The sequence below is a fragment of the Malaya genurostris genome, chromosome 2 (assembly GCF_030247185.1).
Source record: "Malaya genurostris strain Urasoe2022 chromosome 2, Malgen_1.1, whole genome shotgun sequence".
Lineage (NCBI taxonomy): Eukaryota > Metazoa > Arthropoda > Insecta > Diptera > Culicidae > Malaya > Malaya genurostris.
Window position 1 is genome coordinate 4253483 of NC_080571.1, and position 24942 is coordinate 4278424.

General features: G+C 37.4%; 1 protein-coding gene across 8 annotated transcripts in view; it reads left to right on the plus strand.

Annotated features, from left to right (window-relative positions):
- The window catches only part of LOC131426918 (protein sprint), a 73663-nt gene that overhangs the window by 42496 nt on the left and 6225 nt on the right, over positions 1-24942 (plus strand). For 7 of the 8 annotated variants that reach the window (XM_058589694.1, XM_058589691.1, XM_058589692.1 and 4 more), the window contains exons 10-15: positions 921-1371; positions 1436-1537; positions 1604-1813; positions 12733-13178; positions 24293-24664; positions 24739-24937. In XM_058589694.1, the coding sequence (XP_058445677.1) occupies positions 921-1371; positions 1436-1537; positions 1604-1813; positions 12733-13178; positions 24293-24664; positions 24739-24937 (1780 nt within the window). Of the gene's footprint in view, positions 1-920; positions 1372-1435; positions 1538-1603; positions 1814-11363; positions 12576-12732; positions 13179-24292; positions 24665-24738; positions 24938-24942 lie in introns of those variants that run through there. The other variant, XM_058589697.1, reaches the window with a different exon arrangement.

A 24942-nucleotide genomic window follows, 5' to 3' on the forward strand; every position in this document is an offset into this window, starting at 1 on the left:
AGTGTAGAAAATGGTTGACTTCAAACCACAGGAACATATTGCTTGCCGTTCTAGTACCTTTCGACCAAATTTCTCCACCTGAATCGACCTGTCCGCATCGCTCACATCCTCCCCAATGACGACAGTAAAGTATTGTGGATCTGGAAGGGTTTTTGAGTCCTCCTTTACATAAGTCTCATCGTCCATCGAAACGCATGCATCCGGACACTGCAAAAGACGCGAATACAATTTCCGGGCTCTTGTTGCTGCTCGCTTCTTTTGTTCTACATTTTGTTTCGAGATTATCTGATTCTTGTAGGTCTTCAGGTGATTTCGCTTCTTGATACGCTGGATCATTCCGACACTCGTTCCTGTTTTTTTGGCCAAATCACGTATTGACATTGATTTGTTCTTCATGATTAGAGATACCACTTTTTGGTTCAGTTTCGGGTTTTCTGCCTTATCCTGGTAGCTCATGAAAAGAATAGTGTTCCCCAAACTTATTAATGATGGCTTTAACACTGGCATAATGAATTCCAAACCGCTTCGTCAATTTTCGCATATGTGTTCAGAACCTTAATTTTCACTTCCTTTTCAATACGCGACATTTTGAAAACGCAGAATTTCAACCGCACAAACAAGTAAACAAACGAAAGCTGACAGCCAAACGCACAGCATGGTGTGATCTGAACATAAAAAAACATCACAAATACATGCGTACAACACAAATGCATGTGGATGGCTTATTTTCGATACACTCCTTACTTATATGGTTCAAAAGTAGCAGAAGGTTTTCTGTATGCTATTTTATTCGGATTAACCCTTCATGTGCTCATTCCGCCATCTAGTTTAAACACCTGAAACCTTATTCCGAGATATTGAAGCATGCGCATCATAAAACTGAACTAGTAGCGTTAAAACGTCTGATTTCTCCATTACAGAATCCGTTCGCCGCTTCGCTGGACGAATTGAAGAGCCCCCGGGCACCCCAGAGCCGGTATGCGGACAGACTCCAATTCGAACGTTTGTCGCTCGAACAGACTGAAAATAATGATTATGATAATGATCTTCGTTGGCTGAGAGAACAAACTAAGCCGGATGCGATAGCGCAGAAGAATGTGATAAAATTACCTCCGAATTCGGAAAGTCACACCACTACCAACAACAACAACCATACTTCGATCAGTTATAACAACAATCATCATCATCACCATCGTGTTGTGACGGTCCATCAAATAATCGCCAATCGTTTGCCAAACCTTGACTTACCGGAGCTCCCAGGTAATAGCGCCAACTCGGGAGAGTTGAAAGATCTGCCCGAATGCAGTACAGGTACTCTGACGAGAACTCAACGCAAATCAGCTTACGACAATGTTGAAAAGCAAAACATGGGTATGTAAATTAGTAGTTACTTTACGACAGTACAAATTATAAATGCATGTTTCTGTTTTTCTAGCCTATGCCTCGTCCCTGATTGATAGTACTCAGTCCGATGATGGTACAGTTTTCTCCGAACCGTGGGATAGTTCTCAATGGGATCGTTTTCTACCTCAAGAGAGTAAGCGGAAGACCTGTCCGGATAGGAAAGGGATACCATTATTGACTATTTATTTTTATTCCACAGACAATGCTGACACCTTGCCAATGGGTGAAACGAGCAACCATTCAGGTAGGAGTAGCGGCGAACGGTACGGATCTCGAAATGATATGACCGCCGGCTACAGCAGCTCGTCCCTGCGACGAGACGTACGGTTGAAGAAAACGAACAGCAGTTCATCGCAAAAGATTGCCACCATACTGCGCTCAAGAAGCTGCCGGGATCGGGAGGTTCTCTGTAAGTATATGTTAAATGTCTAGTGAATGGAAAGTTTTAGCTTTTCAGTCTCATTCAGAGAAGTTTCCGTTCCGTTTTCAAGTATTCGGAAATTAACATTGATTGACGACCTGCAATGTAAGAAAAATCCGATTCCGTTTGGAATCTAACTCTTTGTCTAAGATTTCATCGAATTCATCACATGAAGCTTTCATACTTAGAAAAATGTTTTCCAATATTTAACGCATCAAGTCAAATGTCGTTCAGTTCGACAGTGAAATCTTAAAAAGTCGTCACAGAAGCGACTCCATAAATAGCTGTTGTGCTGGATGGAAAATTTCTTGTTGTGCTGGATGGAAAATTTCGGAGTGTTTTGCTCAGATGTTTGCGGTTTTGAATTTCAGAATATCACTATTTAAAATACCTTCCGTGGAAGAATCACCACCAGTTTTAGTACGCAAAAATCAGACACGATTTTGCGAATCTTGTACATTGAATAAACAATATTTTATATGAATGGTAAATCGAACATGAAATTTTGACACTTGTGAGAAAAGCAATGCATTCGTCTATAAAACTACTCGCCTATGAATCCCATCTTGTTCCGTAACAGATTCTACACGAACGATAAGAAGTTTTTGCAACAATTTCAATTTACAACACAATTCAAGTACTTTAACAAAGACCCTGTTCTATTGGGTGTTCGTTAGATAAGGATAGTTATATAATCAACATTCAATGAACAAAATAGAAGTATCGGGCTTCAACCTCTCTTGGAAAATGCTTATCTGGCTTTGGTTGTAGATTTGTTAGGTTCAGGCAACGAGAATCGCGGCGCGGCGTAGAACAGCTATAACCTCCGGCTAAGTTCAATCTCAGGATGTCGATTCGCTCAGTAAATATTGTGGTTGATCGATTCGGAATCTATAGGTATTTTTGAAATGGAGCTCGTCTTTGGAATTGTTATGACCTGATAACGATTGTTGTTGCTCTTTCAAGCAAGTAAATAACATGAATAATGTATTCTGGCGCGTGCCTAGTCTTGATATACAATATTTACCGCAGAATGCTGGCGTTATCAGAAATTGGTTGGATTTTTGTCTAACCTGGAAATCAAGCTTCAGAAACATTGAGTGATTCATTCTATTTTGACTACATGAAAGTTTAATCAATTTTAATCGCGATTGATAAATCTGTCAACATGAAAGATCATTTTCACGTCGAATATTACTGTAAATATTAAGGTTGTGAAGTGCAGTCTGTTGCACGAGAAAGGAGAAGAGCGAGAATGTTGAAAAAAATAATAATAGAAGAAGATTCGACGCAATCAATTAGTAAACAGTGTAGTCTCTAGCTTCATTGAGAATGGCATGTCACCTTGGAGGTATGTTTTCGAACGTAGCTAGTTAGAAAAGAACGCGAAATTGTCCGAGTTTTTTTAAAATTTGCTGTTGATGATGACCTAGACATGTTTATTAATTTACCCTTTGAAAGGCTATTCCCCAAGTTTTTCTTCACTCCATTCAAAATCTGCGTGAAAAGCTCCTATCAACCGAATCCCCACTCCGAGAAGCATCGTTCAAACATTCACCCCCAATGAATGTTCGACAGTGCGTTGAATGAAATCGGTTCTGTTTCTCAACCAGGCACGATTTACTTGAACCCAACCAATTCATCCGAGATAATCGTTCTCGACCAATCGCGAACCGATCCTGTTTGAACATTGGTTGTACCATTTTGGAGAAGAGTGAGTGAATTCTGGTTTGGAGATTTTTAATCCTATTTCCGGCACTTCCGGAACCGCATTCCGGGAAGCGCTATAGCCGAACTCGGTTCGTATAGTACAGTTCAGCAATTCCAACTCAGAATAATTTTCTCTACTTTGTATTCTGGCATATATTCATCGAGAGCGTGATATTTCGACGAATGGATCATTTAGCTGTTTTACCGAAATAGCGTATAGAGCGTTAAATTTACGAATGTAAAACGAGAGTCAATGTGGTAATGCCGAAACCAAGGTGATAAATGTTTAGATGCTTAGTAATTATTCAACTAAGAGAGTGATCTTTCTGAATTGAACTCGAGGAAATTTTTTTAGATAAACGATTTTGATTTTGAACGACGATCAACAAAACGAGCATTAGCACGATCATCTTTCATTTTGAGTTATATCAATTCCAATATGCTGTCAACTTAATTGTACGATTTGGTGAATGACCCTTTCGGGTAAATGACATTCGGCGAAATTTTGATAAAAAACGATATTTTATTCAACCTAAAAATTGATCCTTTATTGTACGAGGTTAAACTTGAGCATAATGAAAACCGGAGGAAATTTAAGTTATTCCTCCACGAATTTTCGAACTTTTGATCGAACGCTCTTGAACAAGTTCCGGACAAGTGTTGCATCGCATTTTTTGGACGCTCGAGTCCAATTTTTTTTAACTCCTCCTTCTTGAAACCCCTCTTCACGATTGCCCAGTAACGTTCGATGGGTCGAAGCTGAGGGCAATGTGGTGGATTGATATTTTTCTAAACGAAATTTATAACCTTTTCGGCAAGCCAATTGAGTGGTTTTGGCATAGTGAGCCGACGCTAAATCCGGCCAAAACAGTGGAGGTGTACTATGCTTCTTATATAAGGGCAGCCATCCCTTCTGGAGACACTCAGATCGATAGATTTCTGGGTTTATAGTTCCGGTAGTGTCAAAATGGTTGACTTCAAACCACAGGAACATATTGCTTGCCATACCAGTACCTTTCGACCGAATTTCTCCACTTGAATCGACCTGTCCGCATCGCTCACATCATCCCCAACGACGACAGTAAAGTATTGTGGAATTGGAAGGGTTTTTTAGTCTTTACATAAGTCTCATCGTACATCAAAACGCATGCATCCGGACACTGCAAAAGACGCGAATACAATTTCCGGGCCCTTGTTGCTGCTTGCTTCTTCTTTTCTACTCTTTGTTTCGAGATTTTCTGCTTCTTGTAGGTCTTCAGGCGATTTCGCCTCTTGATACGCTGGATCGTTCCGAAACTCGTTCCTGCTTTTTTGGCCAAATCACGTATTGACATTGATTTGTTCTTCATGATTAGAGATGCCCCTTTCTGATCCAGTTTCGGGTTGGAAGGACCGGGTTTTCTGCCTCTTCCTGGTAGCTCATCCAAAGAATAGTGTTTTCCAAACTTATTAATGATGGTTTTAACACTAGCATGATAAACTCCGAACCGCTTCGTCAATTTTCGCATAGTAATATCCTTCTCACTTAGCCATGTGTCCAGAACTATAATTTTCACTTCCTTTTCAATACGCGACATTTTGAAAACGCAGAATTTCAACCGCACAAACAAGTAAACAAACGAAAGCTGGCAGCCGAACGCACAGCATGCTGTGATCTGAGCATAAAAAACCATCACAAATACATGCGTACAACACAAATGTATATGGGTAGCTTATTTTCGATACACTCCTTACATAATACTTTAATACTTTAGGATATATGTCTTCTATATGGTGAACCTAGACCTAGATTCTCGTTCCGTGTTCTCTGCGCCTAAGTTCTGGATCTGTAATCTGGAACTGGCTAGTGAAACTTAATTCTGGGTTCTGGAACTGAAGTCTTGGCATGCACTGAATTTTGGACCTGAAGTTCTTAATCTATCGTTGGGATCTGGATTGAGAGCCTGAGTTCTGGATCTGGATTCCAGATCTGGATTCTAAAACTGAATTCTTAATCTGAATTCTGGATTGCGAAACCTAGATTTTGGAACAGTACAATGGACTTGGATTCTGAATCTTGAATCTAAAACTGAATTCAAGACTGGAACCGAAATCTGGAGCTGAACTGGACTTAGATTCGGAAATTGAACTCTGGAACTGTATTCTGGATCCGGATTCCAAAACACAATTCTCTACTGCGATTCTGGTACTGGATTCTTGATCTAGGATCAGAAATTGAGTTCTGTATTGAATTCTGAACCTGAATCCTGGACTTCTATTGTGCAATTGAATTCTAAGCCTGGATTGTCGAAATATATTCAGGAATTGAATTCTCGAACTGATCTTTGTTCCTGAATTCTGTAACTGTAATCTGGAACTAACTTTTGAAACTGAATTCTTGATCTAGATTGCGTTGGATCTGAATTCTGGACTTGGACGGACTTCTGGGCCTGGAATTTCCGATCTGTATTTTGAACCTGGATTGTATAACTGAATTCTTAACCCGAACTCTGGATTGCGATTCTGGGACTGAATTCTGGAAGTGGATTCTCGTATGCTACTGGGGACCTAGATTTTGAAACTGTACTATGGACTTGGATTCTGAACTTGGATTGTAGAACTGAATTCTGAACTTAAATCCTACACTTAGATTCTGATACTGAATTCTGTATCTGTATTCAAGAACTGATTTCTGGACCTGAAATTCTCGATCTGGATTCTAGACCGGGATTCGGAAACTGAACTCGGGAACTGGATTCCGAAACTGAATTCTTTGCTGCACTTCTTGAACTGCATCTTGATCTAGGCTCGAAAATTGAGTTCTGAACTGAATTCTCAACCTGAGTCTGGAACTGAACACTGAAACTAAGTTAAGGATGTGGATTCCGGATCTGGATTCTGGAACTGGGTTCTGGGACTGAATTCTGGACCTGGACTTCTCGATTTTGATTTTGAACCTGGATTGTGAAACTAAATTTTGGATCTAGATCTAGATTCCAGATCTGGATTTCAGAACTGAATTCTTGACCTGGATTCTGAATCAGAATTCAGGATTACGATTCTGGGACTGACTTCTGGTATGCTGCAGGGGACCTAGATTCTGGAATCAAATTCTGAATCAGCAATCTGGAGCTTAAATCTGGATCAGTTTACTGAAATCGTATTCTGGAGCTGAAATCTTAAAATGAATTCTGATCTAGTAAAATGAAACGAAATTCTGGATCTGGATTTTGTAACTAGATTTAGAACCTGAATTCTAGACTTAGAGATTCTTGAACTGACTTCTGGACCTGAGCAATCTGGAATAGAGTTGTGGAATTGAGTTTTGGGCTTGGATTCCACTACTAAATTTTAAGGCTAGCACGAATGAAACTGATTAAACTTTCATCTTTTCTACCTCCTGGTAGGTAACGCGAGAATGACATGTAACTCACTACATTTAAAACGCCATCGAAACAGGAGAAAGTCATGGGTTTTTCTTTATCATACTCAATATTTCCAAAAGTTTTTGAAAATTATTATTTTGAGTTATTTATGGTTGTCTCATGATGTTAAAGTAAACTGCTGAACATATTTTCGATGGTATGGAACAGAAAATAAGTTGAAACGGATAAAACTGACATAATTCTTTCGCATTTCCGAATTTCCATAATCCTACGTATTAGTTGATTGATTGTGTGAATTTTGCTACAATGTAATAGTTTTTTTTTATTTCGATTATAGAGGTTTTAACCTTAAGGTCATTCGCCTTTTCGGACTGGAAAAATTTTCCGACCCTATGCGCGGGCTTGGGAATCGAACCCAGGTGGGCTGCGTGAAAGGCATCGACTTACCCATCACGCTATACCCGTCCCCCAATGTTATAGTTGTTTTGTAGATTTTTGGAAATATTTTAATATTTCTTAAACACGAGCTGTTTTATGAAATTTATTTGATGTTTCCAACTGTTGAGTAACTACACCAGTACCTGAATTCTGAACACTCAGGAACTGGAACTAAATTCAAATACAAGAAATCCGTTCATGAATTTAGTTCTAGAATTCTGGAGCCAAAATCATTTTTGGAATTCAGGTTCCGAATATGATTTTAGAACTGAACTTGAATTCTAAATCCGATCTATGTAACTGAGTTCAGTTCGTTTGAACTCCGAGGAAGGAATTTGGAACTGACTTCTGAACTTCAATTTAATTCTTGAATTTAGGCTCAGAATTCACTTCCAAAATTCAGTTTCAGAAATCATTTCCAGAATTCAGAACCTGCATGCTAAAACTGAACTCGGATCTTGGGTTCTGAAACTAGATTTGGGAGCTTCGATCTAAAATTTTATTTCATAATCCAGATCTAGAATTCATATTTTGAATTTTGTTCCAGCATTCTGAAGTTGAATTCCTGAATTAGAATTATTAATATTAATTCCGAGAATAAATTAGGACTCTAAATTCAATTCTAAAATCTAATCATTTCAAAAATCTAGTTACAAAACACAGCATTAAGATTCAGTGTCAGAGTCTTAGTTTGAACTTTTGAGCCTATATTCTGGAACTAAATTCGGAAACTAATTTCTATACCTTTAATTAAGTTCAATACTTAGGTGAACCAGAATCCAGGCTCTGAATCCAATCCAAATCACACCGCGTTTAAGGTCTGTTTTTACTGCTGCCGATTAAAGGTCCAAAAAGCAAATGAGAGCACGATCTGAGTGTTTTGAGGTACCGATTATATCACGTAGAAGGTGTAATTGGTCTGTTGGTAGAAGTTCCTCCAGACGACGCCCAGTTCCGTAAAAAGCACAAGAAAAAAATAGATCAATTTTCGACCGTTTCACCTTTTACTCTCGTCCAGTTGAACGTCGGGACTGATATGTGCCTGACTACCTTAAAGACGTCGTCGCGGGTACGAGAAAGGTAAGCGAGCGTGATGAGTTTACCTCATTGTTTCAAAAAATTTGAGAAAACTTAATTTTTGAGTAATTTATGCTTATCTCACACAGTTGAAAATTCAATCATGAAATGCTGATCATTTTTCTGATGGCATGGAGATAGAATTATGTTGTAGCGATTAGTACAACTCGAGATATTCATGATGAAGTTCTACCCATTCTTCCACAGAGCGATTTTTGAAAAGGCACCCCATAATGAAGTGCACAGAAAAAAATAATGAAATTTACACGACATGTAATTCAATGTTACTTCAAAATAGACATCAATTGAATCAAAAATTTAATTGGAAACCACCATCGATGTAAAAATAAATTGGAATGTCTTGATTTTTCAATGAATTATACAATATTTTTTAATTTACGCTTAGTTTTGCTTTTATAGCATATTGAAAAGTGAAGATCTTAGCATTAGCATTAGCATTAGAGACCGCCCGTGTGTTGCTACTCCGTTATTGATCTGGACCAATTGAGATTGCAAAATGATTTTTTGAAGTAACATGTTTGGGAATAACACATTGTTTCACACTGTGCAAACTGTATTGAACCATGCATGCTGATCAATACCGACGCCGGCCACGTCCGAATGCAGATCTACTTGGGAGAGAAAGGATTGTTAGTTCGATGCATGTTGCTGCTAAGAACCGAGGAATCCTCTGCATTCCCACATGCATCACAGGAGAGGATACTTTGTTAGTAAATGTTTTAATAATGTTATCATGTGTTTATTGCTCTGGGTAGCCGGCTACCAAGAATGTTTAAAAGTGTTATCGTTTTATGTGTTACTTTGTGCTGGCAATATAATGCACGAAACAGTCAATCTCCGAAATTGACAAAACTCCGGACAGCCGGCTGTCGAGTATGCAGTCACTCGTTTATGCATCTACCTTTCGCGTTTTTTTAGTCATGCAAAAAAACACATGCGGATTGATAAAAAAAGGTATCATCTCACTGCTAGGTGGATTAAGCACGTTTTTATAAATGAAACTACGTGATACAAAATAAACGAGCGAATAGGATTTAGACAAAAAAGTTGATTCATTGCATTGAAATATTCTAAACAGTTATTATAAAATCATTTTAAATCACCAAACAAAGGTCAACAGATTTCACACGCTTCTTGATTCTTTATTATTGCCGCTTTATTATTTTAATTATTTATTAAAATTATTAAATGATTATATTAGTTGATCTGGGCAGCCGGCTACCGAGAAAAATATTAATTTACTGTTTGAAATATTAATATCAAGTGTTTTTTTACTATGTATTCAATATACCGATATATGTTATCTCTGTTATAAACTTTGTAATATAAACGGATTTGCGCAATGGTTGATTTTTATCATTCATTTTATAATCCAGAAAGACAATCAATAACATGGAAGAAGAAATCATTCCTAATAAAACTTTTCTCCGAAGCTAGAAATTGATTTGAATTTGATATTGATAGGTTGAATAAAGAGATGATTTAGTAAAATAGAGTAATCAGAAGTAAAACATTGAAAATATTTGATAAATGAAAGAAAAAAGAAACTCCTGCAATTGTCGCCTTTTACGACATGGAAGCAGGAACCCAGTGGATCTATTCTTGGTTCATTTTTTTCCGCCGGATTCCACACGGCATCTAGGCTGGTACAGTCCGGAGAGAGCTAATAGGTACTATCAAACTCATAGTGGACCCCAGCCCCTAAAGCATATTGAAATGTGAAGATCTGAGGAGTAACTTCATATTTAATTTCCTGCTCCAAATATGTGCATGAAAATAGATGTGACTATTTTTATCTGTGTGAGACGTCAAAAAAATTTGAAGAAATACTATTCACATCCGTTTTGTTAACCTTATACTACAGATTTTAATTTCCTTAAGTTTTGTTTTGCCAAAAATCACTGGATTAACATTAACATTTGATCCTCAGAAATGGATATAAATTGAAGCTAGACAGTACTTTTCCGTTGATGAAGCACATGCGAAAAAAATATCTACATAGATAAAAATATTTTGTGAATTTACATCAATTTTCATTCACAGTTACAAGTTACTTTACAGTTCTAAGCATTTTTTGAAACACACAGTCTTGTGCATTGGAAAATCTATGCAGTCTAATTTAACATTACATCGATCATGGTTTTAAATCAAATTTTCGATACAACTTATGTCTATTTCATCATACTATTGATTTACATGTCGTGTAAATTTCATTTTTTTTCTGTGTATTGCGGCTTTGCCGTGGTTACAGATGTGCATGCAAGATGCCGTCGCTTCCGATGGCGGCTCGCCTGTGGCACATCAATCATCTATAAAACCCAAACAATAAGCAAATAGCTCCGACGAATTAGTATGAATCAATAGTATAAGATTCTTATAAGATTTGTTTTTTTCCTTCAAACTTCGACTTTACCTGTCGTCATGTTTACAGTATTGTCGGTTACATTTCAGGAAACAGTGTATGTATTGTCTTTTGGAACAATCCGGAGGTTGGAAAAAGCTCAATATTGTTTATAGAACGTTCGTCCAACCTAGATTTTTCTTCAGACATCAACGTCGTCATCCATCCATCAGTGCATTTCACGGGCAATCGGACTAGAAGCTCTCAATACGAGCCAATTAGTAGGTTGCTCCAGATAAGTCATATTTAAACATTGATTATTTACTGCGTGTTGCATCCATTCACAAAACAATTCTCAATCGATCAGTAGTAGGCGGGATATAAGTTTTAACTAACACATTTGGGGTTTTCCTCTGAGACCGATGCATTCCCTAGATGTATTGGTCCAAACAAAAGCACAACTCGGATTATGCTGTATGTTCGTGTCTGTTTCTTTTGTTTTGCTTCTCCGTTTCTTGACAGAGGCAAAGTGCAACTCATTACATTGTACTTGGCGAGTTTGTCGTCAGTTTGTTAGCTGAGATTGACTCGTGCGGAGGTTTACGGTTCAAGTTTTCACGTCGCATCCGGTGCGCAAGCATGCTGTAGTGCTGTAGTGGCAGCCCGAAATTGAGTGTCTCGAATTAACCGTGCAAATTTCTACCACCAGCCCCGTTCTGATGAGAAACTTTAGATTTCGACGATTCGTACAGTCTGGAAAAAATCGTCTCTATATAAGCCATGAAGTGGTTCAAAAAGTGGTGGCACGGAAAGTCCGGGAGCCAGAATAACAATCCGATCAAGCCGGATACTGGCACGCATGGTGCGAGTGGATATGATCGAGCAAATTCTTCGACAAACAGTCCAACGTCAAACAGTTTGCGGTTTTGTGGCGATATTATTGCATCGTGTGATAATCGAAACGGCAAACATGCTGATAAAAGTGGCTTACTACGATCATCGCATCAGCTGCAACTGGACGCTGACGGTGGTTGCGACTGTTACAAAAGCAGTAGTCGCCATTCGCCTCGACCAGATAACAGAGCTTTGGCAGCAACCGGTCAGTTTTTCGATCGAGGTGGCTGTTGTGGTTGCTTCAGTAACGAGAATACAGCGCGAAGTTCCGAATATGGGATGAAATCAATCACTGTTGCGTCCCATTTTGAGTGCAATATTCAGAACAGCATAATTTCGACCAGCATCAATGATGATCTCGAGCTGTTGAACCTTGAAGAGTATGAGATCATAAATTTGGAAGATTTTATTACAGTTGAAGAGTCCTATTCTGCGTTGGAATACTTTGTCAATTTCGGGGGTTGCGTCGAGTATGGTTTGACTTTGGATCAGTTCGATTCGACGAAGATCTCGCTCCAATTGGTCGAAGATAGCAGGCAGATTCAATTGGACGTTTTGGATGCGCTGAATCGATCACTGATGGGGCCACTGTACCAACCGCAGCCAAAGACTGATTCTTGGTCAGTCGATTCATCGAACTCGTTCAAAGCGGCGAATTCGATGATGCAACACGAAAGCGTAAACGTTCAGGAACTTTTCGGGCTAGACGATTGTGGAAATATCACTATCGGCGTTAGCCACATCGAGGAGGAACGAGGCGAGTGCGTGTATTTCAAGAAGCGCTATCAAAAATGTTTTCGAAAATTCGAACGTGCCGAGGAAGTATCGGAAGGTACCAAGTTTCGCCTAACATGGAGACAGTTGATTCGAAAGATATTGATTTGTTTGCGGTGTGTATCCGAAGGTATGTTAGTCGATGATAGACGACGATGACGTTCAGTGAGCGTTTTTTATTGCTATCATATCATCATGTCAAGCGACATGTTAGCGGCAAATGTTGTAACAACTAGTGACGCACTAAGCCCAATTAATCGCCCCCTATATTAACTTGTCTCTTTCAGGTCATCCTCGCAACAAGACTGTCTTCAGTGGACCCGGAGAGACGATCGGAATGTACGCGTTGTCACTCGCCGATGATACCGAATCTACCTTCTCACGGAACATTCTGAATTTCATATCATGCACCAAGGAGTCGAAAGCGGCACCCCAGGTTGTAATGCGAAACATGCGTCAATTTATGAGTGGAATGAAAAACTACTTGGTGAAGCATGGCGAGGGTGATTTTGCTGCCGAAGTGCAGAAGGCACGTTCGCAGCTGAAATCGGACGAGTTCCTGAATCTCGACTCGATACTGGAGGAGGTGATGCACCGGTTGGTTATACTGCCATTGCGGGAACATTTGTACGGGTTGTTTGTGGACTACTACACGCAGTCCGGCGATATCCAGCTGCTGGTGGAGAAGGTCAAGCAGACGTCCGGCCGGGGACCGATGGTGTTTGGAATTAAGGTAGGTAGATAATAGTAATGGCGCACGGGTAAAATTCCGATTCTAGAAATGAGCAAAACGAGTCATGATTTGGGGAAAATAAATTATTTTCATGTTATGATAATACACCATGATTAAAACTTCTCGGATCTTGATCCATTTGGACTGATTTCGCTGAAATTTAAACGCAACGCACTTGACGTTGTGTGGTATAACTTCAGGCGTGTTTCTGCTGCAATGGTAATTTATGCAACATAAATTCAGTGAAAAGCACGACGAACTTCTTTTAATCAGAATCATGATAATTATGTTTTTGAAAAACGACGACGCCTAAAATAACGTGTTTACTTCCGTTTATTGCTTCAGTTTTAATTTTTTACTTTAGAATTTAAACACTTACACGAACTGCATGAAAAAAAAGTACAGGTGTGTAATGTCAGAGACATAACTGAATGTCGTGAATACGAATAAAACTGACACTCTTACTTTATACTTTAGAATATAAATTAGTTGATCGATAGTGTGATTTGTGCTAGTTTTGCCCTACTAGAATTTGAAACGATACTCCTAAACTACAGTACAGATTAGTTACATTAAACATTCTGACACACAAATATTACGAAATAACCAGTATAGTTTCTTATGATAAAATAATGGTGGTTCTGAAAAGAAATTTTTATGAAGGCGTTCGTGATGGAGAGTGATGAGTTTAGTTCAAATTCCGATGGATACCATTGACTTCCAATGGATACCGCTGACTTCCGTCTTCTGTTTCCAGGATGATCTGTTGTCCGTGAATGCGAAACTGATATGTGTTCTGTTGGAGTCTCCTGCTTCTTCCGCTTGCGGTAATAAGCTTTGTATTTCGCTTGGAGATTCCTCGATCGCACCATAACCAACACGATGACAACTACAGCCAAATTCGAAATGAATGGCTTCTGAGTCGGTGCTATGCATTTTATATAGCAAATCAGCAGAAAATTTACTACAAACTACAACTGGTTGAAAAATGGGCCATATACATTAGAGTGAAGTAAAATTTCGTATAGTTCTTTGGGTATAAAACTATGGTTCTAAATGGCACCTCAGAGAATTTTGACGTCGATTATTTCATTTCGGATTTCAATATTTTAGTAAAAGATACTATCAAAATGCTGTACGGGATTATTTTTGGCATCCCAGAAGAACCAAAATATTAAACACTGATTGGATATAAACGATTTAAAACACTGTTTTAGAACTGTGAAAATTGCAAAAAACTGATCAAATTATCTTAGATTTGCACTAACATTTAGAGCCATTAGAAGGGCTGATTTTGAAGAATGATTCAAATTGTTGTCCATTTTCTGTTGTATTTTGCTCCAATGCAAACGACCACCAACAGGTGGCTCTGCGACCTGAGCGTTTGAGGTTTTGTACAACGCTAGAGGTCTGTTCTTATTACTAGCGACTGCTCCACCTGCCGACCGAAGTCCAAATGAGAGCATTGACGACTGCTGCTCCCGACGATTGAAGTCCAAATGAAAGCACGACCTAAGCGTTTGAGGCCTTATAACACGAAAAAGGCCTGCTTTCATTGCCAATTGCTCCACCGGACGACTGAAGTCCAAATGAGAGTTGCGACCTGAGTGTTTGATGTTTTTAACCACGCAGAAAGTGCACTCTCCGAAGCTGCTGGTTGACTAAATCATTCGCACGACGTCCGCTTCCTTCCAACGCACAAGAAGAAATGATCGATTTTTGCATTTTTTTTTGCATAAATATCTGTTTATTAATCTTATTCTTGTGTATTACATCAACATTTTACAGTACAAGTGTTTTGACCCTTTGGCCTTTCATCTTTGTTGTTCATACGATTCGTTATTAATAATAGGTGTTTTAGTTACTCTTGTTTTACATACTAATGTTTAATCATAATATTTATTTTAATGATCGATTTTTGACCACGGTTTCCCTTTTATACGCAGTCAGTTGAAGATATGTGCCTGACTACCTCAAAATCGTCGTCCTTGCGCGAAAACCCCAAGCGAAAGTAAAGAGTTTCCCGCGTTGTTTTCAAATTTTCAGAAAATTTAATTTTTGAGTTGTTTGTGGTTATATCACACTGTTTAAAATATTATCCTAAATTCCTGATCGTATTTTTGATGAAATAGTGAAAGAATTATGTTGCTGCCATTAATACAAGTCAGATATTCACGATTAAGTTCTGCCCATTCTTTCATATGGCTAATTTTGAAAAGTCACCCCATAGTAAAGTAAGTCGTATTCACTACAACATTGGAGTTACGAACTTTGAAAGAAAAACATTTTTCAAGTAACGCATTTTCGAACCATGATTAATTTTCATGGTAGAAGAGTTATTGCTCATGGTTTCATGAGAAGTTAATATGATTGGTTTCATGATTGTCTAATCATGACAGCAGTAACGGATTTCTTTCCGAATACCACGGTATTATATATAAGAATGTGATTGATATGAGAAAGGCATAATTGCACCATTAGGTTGATTAAGAAAAGGCGGGTGGGTAATGTCAGAGACATAACTGGATGTCGTGAATACGAAAACAACGGACTTGTTCCTAAACACTTCCGAATATCAATTAGTTGATCAATTGTATGAATTATGCAAGCATTCCCCTTTTCCACATATTTCGCAAAAACAAAGAAGGCTTCACTTGATCTAGATTACTGTGAATTTCACACAGCGAAAAGTGCAAAAATCAAATCAAACAGTTCTAGATTTGCACTAAACTGAGGATATTTCTTTTCGATTTGCGAACAACAAATCCTAATAGTTCTTTAGAAAACTTTTAGAGCCATTAGAACGGCTGATTTTGTGTAATGCTCTCCACTGTTTCTTTTTCATCAATGCAAATGACGCAGCTGTGACGTAATCGCTCTTGTCGGAAGCGAAACTAGCTTTGCAAACGACATACACTACATCTGCTCGCAGTGGCGATAGAATCCAAACTGATCCAATTTTTGTTGAGAGGCTTGTTTTTACCTGATTTCGTTTGTAGCTTTTTCACTAATGGGCGGTCCTAACGGCTATAAAAATAGCCGCATACAGAATTTTAATGTCGATTATTTCTTATCGGATTTGCATAATTTATTGAAAGAAACTATTAATATGCTGTAGGGATTCGTTTCTAGCATTCAAAAGGACCAAATTGAGGAACTCACTACGATATTCAACACTTTTCGGAACATTTTTCTCGAACGATTTGTTGTATAGCAGCAGATATTTTGTTCTCTTCCTCAGAACGCGTTCTGATTGGCTGGTGCTGTCATGGGTTAAATCAAACAGGTTTTTCAATAGTGTACTATTGAAATATTTCAATGCTGTTGCTATACACGTTTAAGTTGAAAAATTTTGATTCTATTGGCAGTTAGATTATATAAATCCTTTCACAGATCACTGAGCTCTGAGCTTTAAAAACACGAGAAAGGCCTTATGGATTATCCCCTTTGGTACTCTTTTATACCAAACATTTCAGAAAAGTTTAATTTTGAATTATTTGAGATTATGTCACACAACTGAAAATTTTATCATAAAATTGTGATCCGATTAGCCTATTTCCGATGGGGTGTAATAAAGATTATGTTAATTCGTTAGATACAACAAGAGATATTCACGATCAAAAACTTATCACTCTCTCAGAGGGTAAATTTTGAAAAGGCACCCCATAGTAAAGTAAGTCGTATTCACGACAAAAGGTTTTTAACAATTTTTTTATGTTTATTATTTCATTCTGTCTTCTTTTTATACCGTTTCTTTATGAAATATTTTTCATTTTTTTAGATTTCAACACGACAGAGAACACAAAGAAATTGACGACACAATACAGACTGATATAGTACAGACTAACATTTTAATCAGTGATCAGTCAAGATCTATCACATTTATTTTTTGCCAGAAATTTAGACGAATTAAAGCTCATCTCTATTGCAGCTTACTATAAATGTTCCAGTGGAAGTTTCACACAATAATATATTGTACTAGCTGACCCGTCGAACTTCGTTTCGTCCAAAAATTATTATTTTAGTTTATGTTTTCGGACAGCAGAATTGTTAAACTGATTACTAAACCTACAATCCACGGAATTCGACACACATTCGCTCAAAAAAGAATTATCACCAAAAATTAATGTGAAATACTTCTGTTAAGCAAAAATTGAGCAAATGCACAGATTGTTATCTTATCTTTTGAATCAATGCACTGAACAGAGACCCCACTTAATGGCTTCGACATAAAGGATATAAGGTGTCACGTTTTCTCTTCCAGATGTGATTCTTGCTTTCGATAATCGATAAAAATGCTCACTAACCAGAATTTTGTATTGATAAACTTAAAACAATGTTGAAGAGTTTCTCTTCTAGAATTGTTCATTCGATAGAGTAGGATATACACTGAAGTCTTTTTTTAATGGAATTCACGTACCGCATAAAAAAAATCACATAACTCTGAAAATTCGCATAAAAAAAACCGCATAACTCTGAAACTTCGCATAAAAAAACCGCATAACTCTGAAACTTCGCATAAAAAACCCGCAGAAGGGAAACCGCATAACTCTGAAACTTCGCATAAAAAAAACCGCATAACTCTGAAACTTCGCATAAAAAAACCGCATAACTCTAAAAATTCGCATAAAAAAAGTCGCGTAAAAAAACCGCATGAAAATCTCAAGATCTCAGTGTATTTGTATTTAGCCTAAGTAACCAAAAGTGCGTAAAAAAATTTAGCTCAAGCTGAATACAACGTATTCTGAACTGTCCATTTTTAAGAAATTACTGATACGTGAATGTTCACCCAACAGAACAAACTTTGAACCAGTTCTTTATACAACATTTAAACAGCGAGAAAATTTTCTCAGAACTTGTTCTGTGGAACTTTTGATTACGACGCTTAAATTTTATTTTGATATTGATTATACCAATTTGAACATTCTTCACAGAATATGAAATATAAAATGGAAGTCTCAATTTGTTATGGTAATCATCTTGAACATTGATATATAATCGCCACCTATTGTGTGCGCTTAGTCTAATCTAAACCATTATAAAGAAATCTTAGTTTGACCTTAGCGCATTCTGATTTGTTCAACTCGCGCCCGCGATGACCAATACTATTCATCTGAATCCATTAAACACAATTTATCAACCGGTAAATGATATCAGAACATTTTCTCCTGTCTACAGCGGTTTTCTAGTACAGTCTAGAGATGGGCAATTCGCTCCTGAGCTGTTCCAGTGAATCGAATCATTGAAGTGAGCTGACAGCTCACAGCTCTTTTCAAAAAAAACCGCAGCTTATCAGCTCACTCATTTGCTACCCAGTTTACTGCATTATGACGAAGGGAACACGCTACGAGCTGATCGGATCTTCGGCTCTTCAAGAGATTCAATTTAGTTGACATCAATTAAAGATAAACTAATTCGCATTGCATTAATTGCATCATTGCAAATCAATGATACAATTTCGATCATGCATACGAAAGAAACTCGGAATGACGAATCCCATGAATCAAGTATGCATGTGAAAACTTCACACAAAACAACTCGTTGCGCGCCAAAAGATTCTTTCAACGATCTAGTATTCCTTTCTTCGGTGGCCAAACACTTATGCAACTCGTTATGTGCCAAACACCTATCGATGATCTAGCAATCATTGGCGACTTTTTCAGTGGAAAATCCCATTGTCCATAAAAAAAAAATTTGTGAATTTTTCCCACTTTTCCTGCAAGTTTTCCTAATTTTTTGAAGTACGAACTCGGTGGGGGTAAAAACTGATCAAACAAAAAAAGAATCATGTCAATCCATCAATTTGTTCTTACGTGATGCGATTACAAAGAATGATCTCTGCTTTTTGATATATATATATAGATTGAACATAATTATTTTTCTAATTACAATACAAGGACTGTAACGAAATCTCAATGGCTCCATACGGCACGTATGGTGTGCTATTCACTAATGTACTCATATGGAATGAATAGTCCCGAGCCTCTCACAGAAAAGACGTGCATAGTTTCGAACCGTGTATATTTTTGTTGAAAACAAGCCTCTAGATGGCCCAATACCAACTTTCATGACAATCTATCCACTAGTGTTTAAACAACAGCTGATCGTGTCAGACGCAGTCTAGTTTTCATCAAGCTGTGGAAAAAAGACGCACCAGCGCATTCATGCATAAAACCAACGGTGAAATTGAATGATTTGCAATTCGAATTGGTCCACCATCCTCCGAATTCTTCAGACCTGGCCCCCAGCGATTATTATCTATTTCCAAAGAAAAAAAAATTCGTCGAGGGCAATGAATCAATATGTTTGAGGAACGATGGGTCAAGTGTTTCGCTGTAGATAGAGATTATACTAAAAAATAAAAAAGTTTTCACGGTTAAAATCAACTTTTTAAGTTGGGCCCGGAACGTCTCATTCCAATATGAACTACTTCACATGTGCGTATCAAACATATTCGTCGTAAAATGCTCTTTCCGACACCGTTCAAAAGATGTTGATAACAATCATATATCACAGTAATAGTTCATTTATCTATTATTGCTTAATGGAAATGGTAAACCAATACTTGAATTTCGTATAATAGCTTGTTTTGCTATTATTCCGCAACTTGAAGATAATATAATTTATGTAGGTATAAGACCAACGTATTTCATAAATTGTTAGAAAATTTTCCAGAGAAGTTTTAGATATTTTCAGTGAATTTAGTGAAAAAGCAAGATAAACTCGAATTTTGTGTGATATTCATTAAAATTTTGGATGTACAAACTTAAAATGTACGTAAAATAGTTATTCGGCACTTTATTTTATTGTGTCATTCATTCAGTGTGCATCTGCTAGAATCAGATCAATTGTAGAAAGATTTCTCATAGAAGATAAATTAGTTAAGCTATTGGAAATAAAACTGGTTGAAAACCAGCGGAGAGTTCATCATAAAGAACTCGATACAGATCGATATAATGTGCATTTTAACAGTTATCATTTGATTTATTTTGGTCTGAACGGACTTTGTTAATAATTCGTTTTATGGTTTTCATCACAATCACAGCATGATAATTTATTGTACCATGGCCGAAGCCCTGACTATGGCGATATTATGTTAGATTCGCTGTGCCATCATCAGTGTTGGTGGTTGCCGATAATTTGACAGAAAGCGGCTCGATATTTCTCTTCATTGTATGCGACATTTTCAATCTGGTAGAAGATGCTACAAGAACTCTCTGTCTCTCAATGCATGAACCGTGAGAGAATTTTGCTACATTTCTTCGCTCCGCTTCATACTCTGAGTATTTCACAGCCCTTAACAAAATATATACAGTTCGGCAATGATCGGCGCTGTGAGAAATTGACCAAGAGAGAATCGCAAGTTGACAATTATCGCAGATAATTCGAATTGATGATCCTCATCCTAGGTTACAATATACAATATTTCAAAACCCTGGTTTGGAGCATTCACAGCTATTTTTATAGATCCAACTTCTACAAAGATTATATACACATAGTTAGAATAAGCGGCAATAGTGAAATGATTCTATCGCAATTATCCACTGCCCATACAGAATCGGATCGCAAAACGAGAACAAGCGACCGTTTGTTGCTTCAGAGAGAATCCTCACAGCATCGTGCTAACTCGTGATGCTCAGACAGGTCATCCAGAGAAATTCCCTTGGCACTGGTGTCTATTCTATGCAAGTATGGCTTTTATCGTATCAAAGAACGCTCTCTAGCAACTCTTCACAGAGAGACGGATATCATCGCAACAACAAAAACCTGGCATGGCTCATTTAACATGGACTAGACACCAGTGCGAGAGCAAATTTCTCTCGATGACATTTCTTAGAATCAAAGGTTAACCGACAAAACACGTTGTTTTTTATCGCTCTAATGTGTATAAGGGTGCCAATATTTTGGGATCATCTCTAATTTCGTTAAGTGCTATTGTTCAAAAGTTGAGGCACCTCGAAAAAAGTACCCATGCAAATTTTGAGCTAAATTGGACATAGGTTAAGGTTTGAAAATGTTCGATCTTGAAAAATAACCATGGGGGGGAGACATGAGATTTTGGAAATTGAAAATTTTTTTTTGATGTCAAACGTCTTAGAATTGCATGAAACGTCGAGATTTAGTGTCATCTCAAAAAAATTTTTTTTAAATCGACTTTCTGGGACTTTGAGATTTCCCAGTCCCAGAAAGTCGATTTTTCGGAAAAAAAAAATTTTCAAGATGACACTAAATCTCGACGGTTCATGCAATTCTAAGACTTTTGGCATCAACAATTTTTTTTCGATTTCGGAAATTTCATGGATAAGATATAATCATAAAAAAAATCGCACGTACTAGTTGATTGATTGGGTAAACTTTTCAAACTTTCAATACGTCATTCAAACTTTTTACTTTTCAAACTAGTTTTGAAAATACAAATTGTGTAGCGTTTCGAAAAAATATCAACAAATTGAATTTAAGAATTGTAAAATATAAAATATTGATCTTCACTTTCCAAGCGTGAACAGAAAGTATCTATAATTCCTTCAAAATTTCACGAGAAATGGTAAAGTGTTATTCACTTATGTACTGATATGATATGCACTTCACAAGACACTTGGACTTGGACTTTGTTCTTGGAATTTTGTTCTTAGAATTTTGTTCTTGGAATTTTGTTCATGGAATTTTGTTCTTGGAATTTCGTTCTTGGAATTTTTTTCTAGGGATTTCGTTCTTGAAATTTTGTTCTTGGAATTTTGTTCTTGGAATTTTGTTCTTGGAATTTTTTTTGGAATTTTGTTCTTGGAATTTTTTTCTAGGAATTTCGTTCTTGAAATTTTGTTCTTGGAATTTTGTTCTTGGAATTTTGTTCTTGGAATTTTTTCTTGGAATTTTGTTCTTGGAATTTTGTTCTTGGAATTTAGTTCTTGGAATTTTTTTCTAGGGATTTCGTTCTTGAAATTTAGTTCTTGGAATTTTGTTCTTGGAATTTTGTTCTTGGAATTTTTTCTTGGAATTTCGTTCTTGGAATTTTGTTCTTGGAATTTTGTTCTTGGAATTTTGTTCTTGGAATTTTGTTCTTGGAACTTTGTTCTTGGAATTTTGTTCTTGGATTTTTTTTCTAGGAATTTCGTTCTTGAAATTTTGTTCTTGGAATTTTGTTCTTGGAATTTTTTCTTGGAATTTTGTTCTTGGAATTTTGTTCTTGGAATTTCGTTCTTGGAATTTTGTTCTTGGAATTTTGTTCTTGGAATTTTGTTCTTGGAATGTCGTTCTTGGAATTTTGTTCTTGGAATTTTGTTCGTGGAATTTTGTTCTTGGAATTTTGTTCTTGGAATTTTGTTCTTGGAATTTTGTTTTTTGGAATTTCGTTCTTGGAATTTCGTTCTTGGAATTTTGTTCTCGGAATTTTGTTCTTGGAATTTTGTTCTTGGAATTTTGTTCTTGGAATTTTGTTCTTGGAATTTTGTTCTTGGAATTTTGTTCTTGGAATTTTGTTCTTGGAATTTTGTTCTTGGTATTTTGTTCTTGGAATTTCGTTCTTAGAATTTTGTTCTTGGAATTTCGTTCTTGGAATTTTGTCCTTGGAATTTTGTTCTTGGAATTTTGTTCTTGGAATTTTTTCTTAGAATTTCGTTCTTGGAATTTTGTTCTTGGAATTTTGTGCTTGGAATTTTGGTCTTGGAAATTTGTTCTTGAAGTTTTAGAGAACATCTTACAAACCATTCCATATAAAAGGATCTTGTTTGAATACTATACTGTTTATTTATAAAATGATATATAGTTGGAATCAGCTACGTGAAGTGTTGCCATCATACCAAAGATTTTGATTTTCATCTGCATCTATTAATAAACACTGATTCCTTATTTCTATGTGTCGATAGTTTGTTCAATTCATGCGGTTGCGCCTTAATTTGGTATTGAATTTCACTTTAATACAAAACATTTTCGAAACCTCAATTTTGAGTTAGTTTTGGTTATCTCACACTACTGAAAAGTTTATCATAAATTGCTGACCATATTTTCGATAATATGGAGAAAAATTATGTTGTTGCGTTAAATACAACAAGATATATTTGCGATTAAGTTCTACCCATTCTTGTACAAGGAAAATTTGGAAAAAGCGCCCCATAGTAAAGTAAGTCACGACAAAATTGTCGAACTCGGAAATATAGTACAACCATATTATTTCAATTAACTGAATGTACCTGAAGCTATTCTTTTTATATCGCCAAAACAAGTTCTCAAATAAGTACCGTCATGATTAATTTGTTTTGATTACCGGAACCGGTAACCACGGTGAAAGTAGCCGCCAAAGATAATAGTGGTTTAGTCTTGGTTGCCACTTTGAAACACTGTTTGAACAATTTCAATTTTGTATTACGAGTTATTGTACAGTTTTTTATAGACGAGTGATCGGTCGTTTCGTCGGTTTTTACCTCACATCTCCACTTTCTTAAAAATACTTGATTTCAGTCTTAGCACTGTGATTGCGTTGAAAATTACCTTTTAAGCAGTCTATCTACGTGAGATTGCCTAAGCGCTTGAATGGTATCAGAGTTTTTAACGAAAATAGTTCTCGCTTGACAGCTAATGGGGGGAAACTAAATTCGACCTATTCATGCACCTTTTATTTTCAATTCCGTCGCATTAATTTTTCGATCGTATTCCATTTGTATTCCCAACAACACTAGCAAAATCAAAGGTATCTAGGATTGGATCGAAAAATCAGTACGTCGTTGTTTAGAGTAAGGGTGATAGTCTCAGCCTACTTCGTTGATTCCACAGCATGCATCACAAACCTCCGAACCAGTCACGTACCCAGAGGGGGGGGCCCTGGCCCCTCCCGAAATCAAAAACAGATATATAATTATTTAGAAGATCTCAGACATTTGTTACAGAAATAACAAGACAGTTAACGTAAAGAAATGTAAAACAATAACAGTTTAAGTGGAAAAGTTTAAAGTGCCTGTTAAAAACACCCGTAAAAGGCACTCCGAAAATTAGGTACATAAGCAATCTTCAGTAACATTATTTTTTATCTTTGGGCCCCTCCCGAAACGAAATCCTGGGTACGGGCCTGCTCCGAACCTGTTCACTGAAAACACTCATTTCCGGTTCACTTTTCGTTCCAGAACACAGTAACTCCACCGAGCGCTAGTGCCCTGCGGCAAATTTCCACTCTGTTTGTGCGCCTGCAGGAAGCGGAACTGCCGCTGGAGAAGCTTGACCTACTTCTGACGGCTGTGTCGACCATTTTCGAGGCAACGAATTGCGCGAACGGGCAGCAGCTGAGTGCCGACGATTTTCTTCCAGTATTAGTGCAAGTGGTAGCTCACTGTGGCTTCATAGGGGCCGAAATCGAGGCCGAGTACATGTGGGGTCTAATTCAGCCCTCGCTGCTGAGTGGAGAAGCCGGTTACTACCTGACGGCATTGTGTAGTGCGGTTCACGTGCTTAAGAACTTCTCCCTACAGGAACACGAGGGCGTTTCCGGATCGGTCGAGGTGAGTTTGTTGTTTCGGGGTGGTCGTGAGATTGCTATCAAGTTGGGATAATTGGGATGCTTGTTTTTTAACAGTGGACTTCACCTACCTTTCCGGAGTGCTCTTCGGTGCTACGGGTCATTATTCCCGACGAATATAATGGCTCAATTCAGACTCGCACGCTTCCGATACGACCTCATACAACGACGAGGGAGGTGTGCCGGATCATCGCTCATAAGGCACGAATTACCAATGCTCAAGATTATGGGCTTTTCAAGTTAATAGACGGAGAAGGTAAA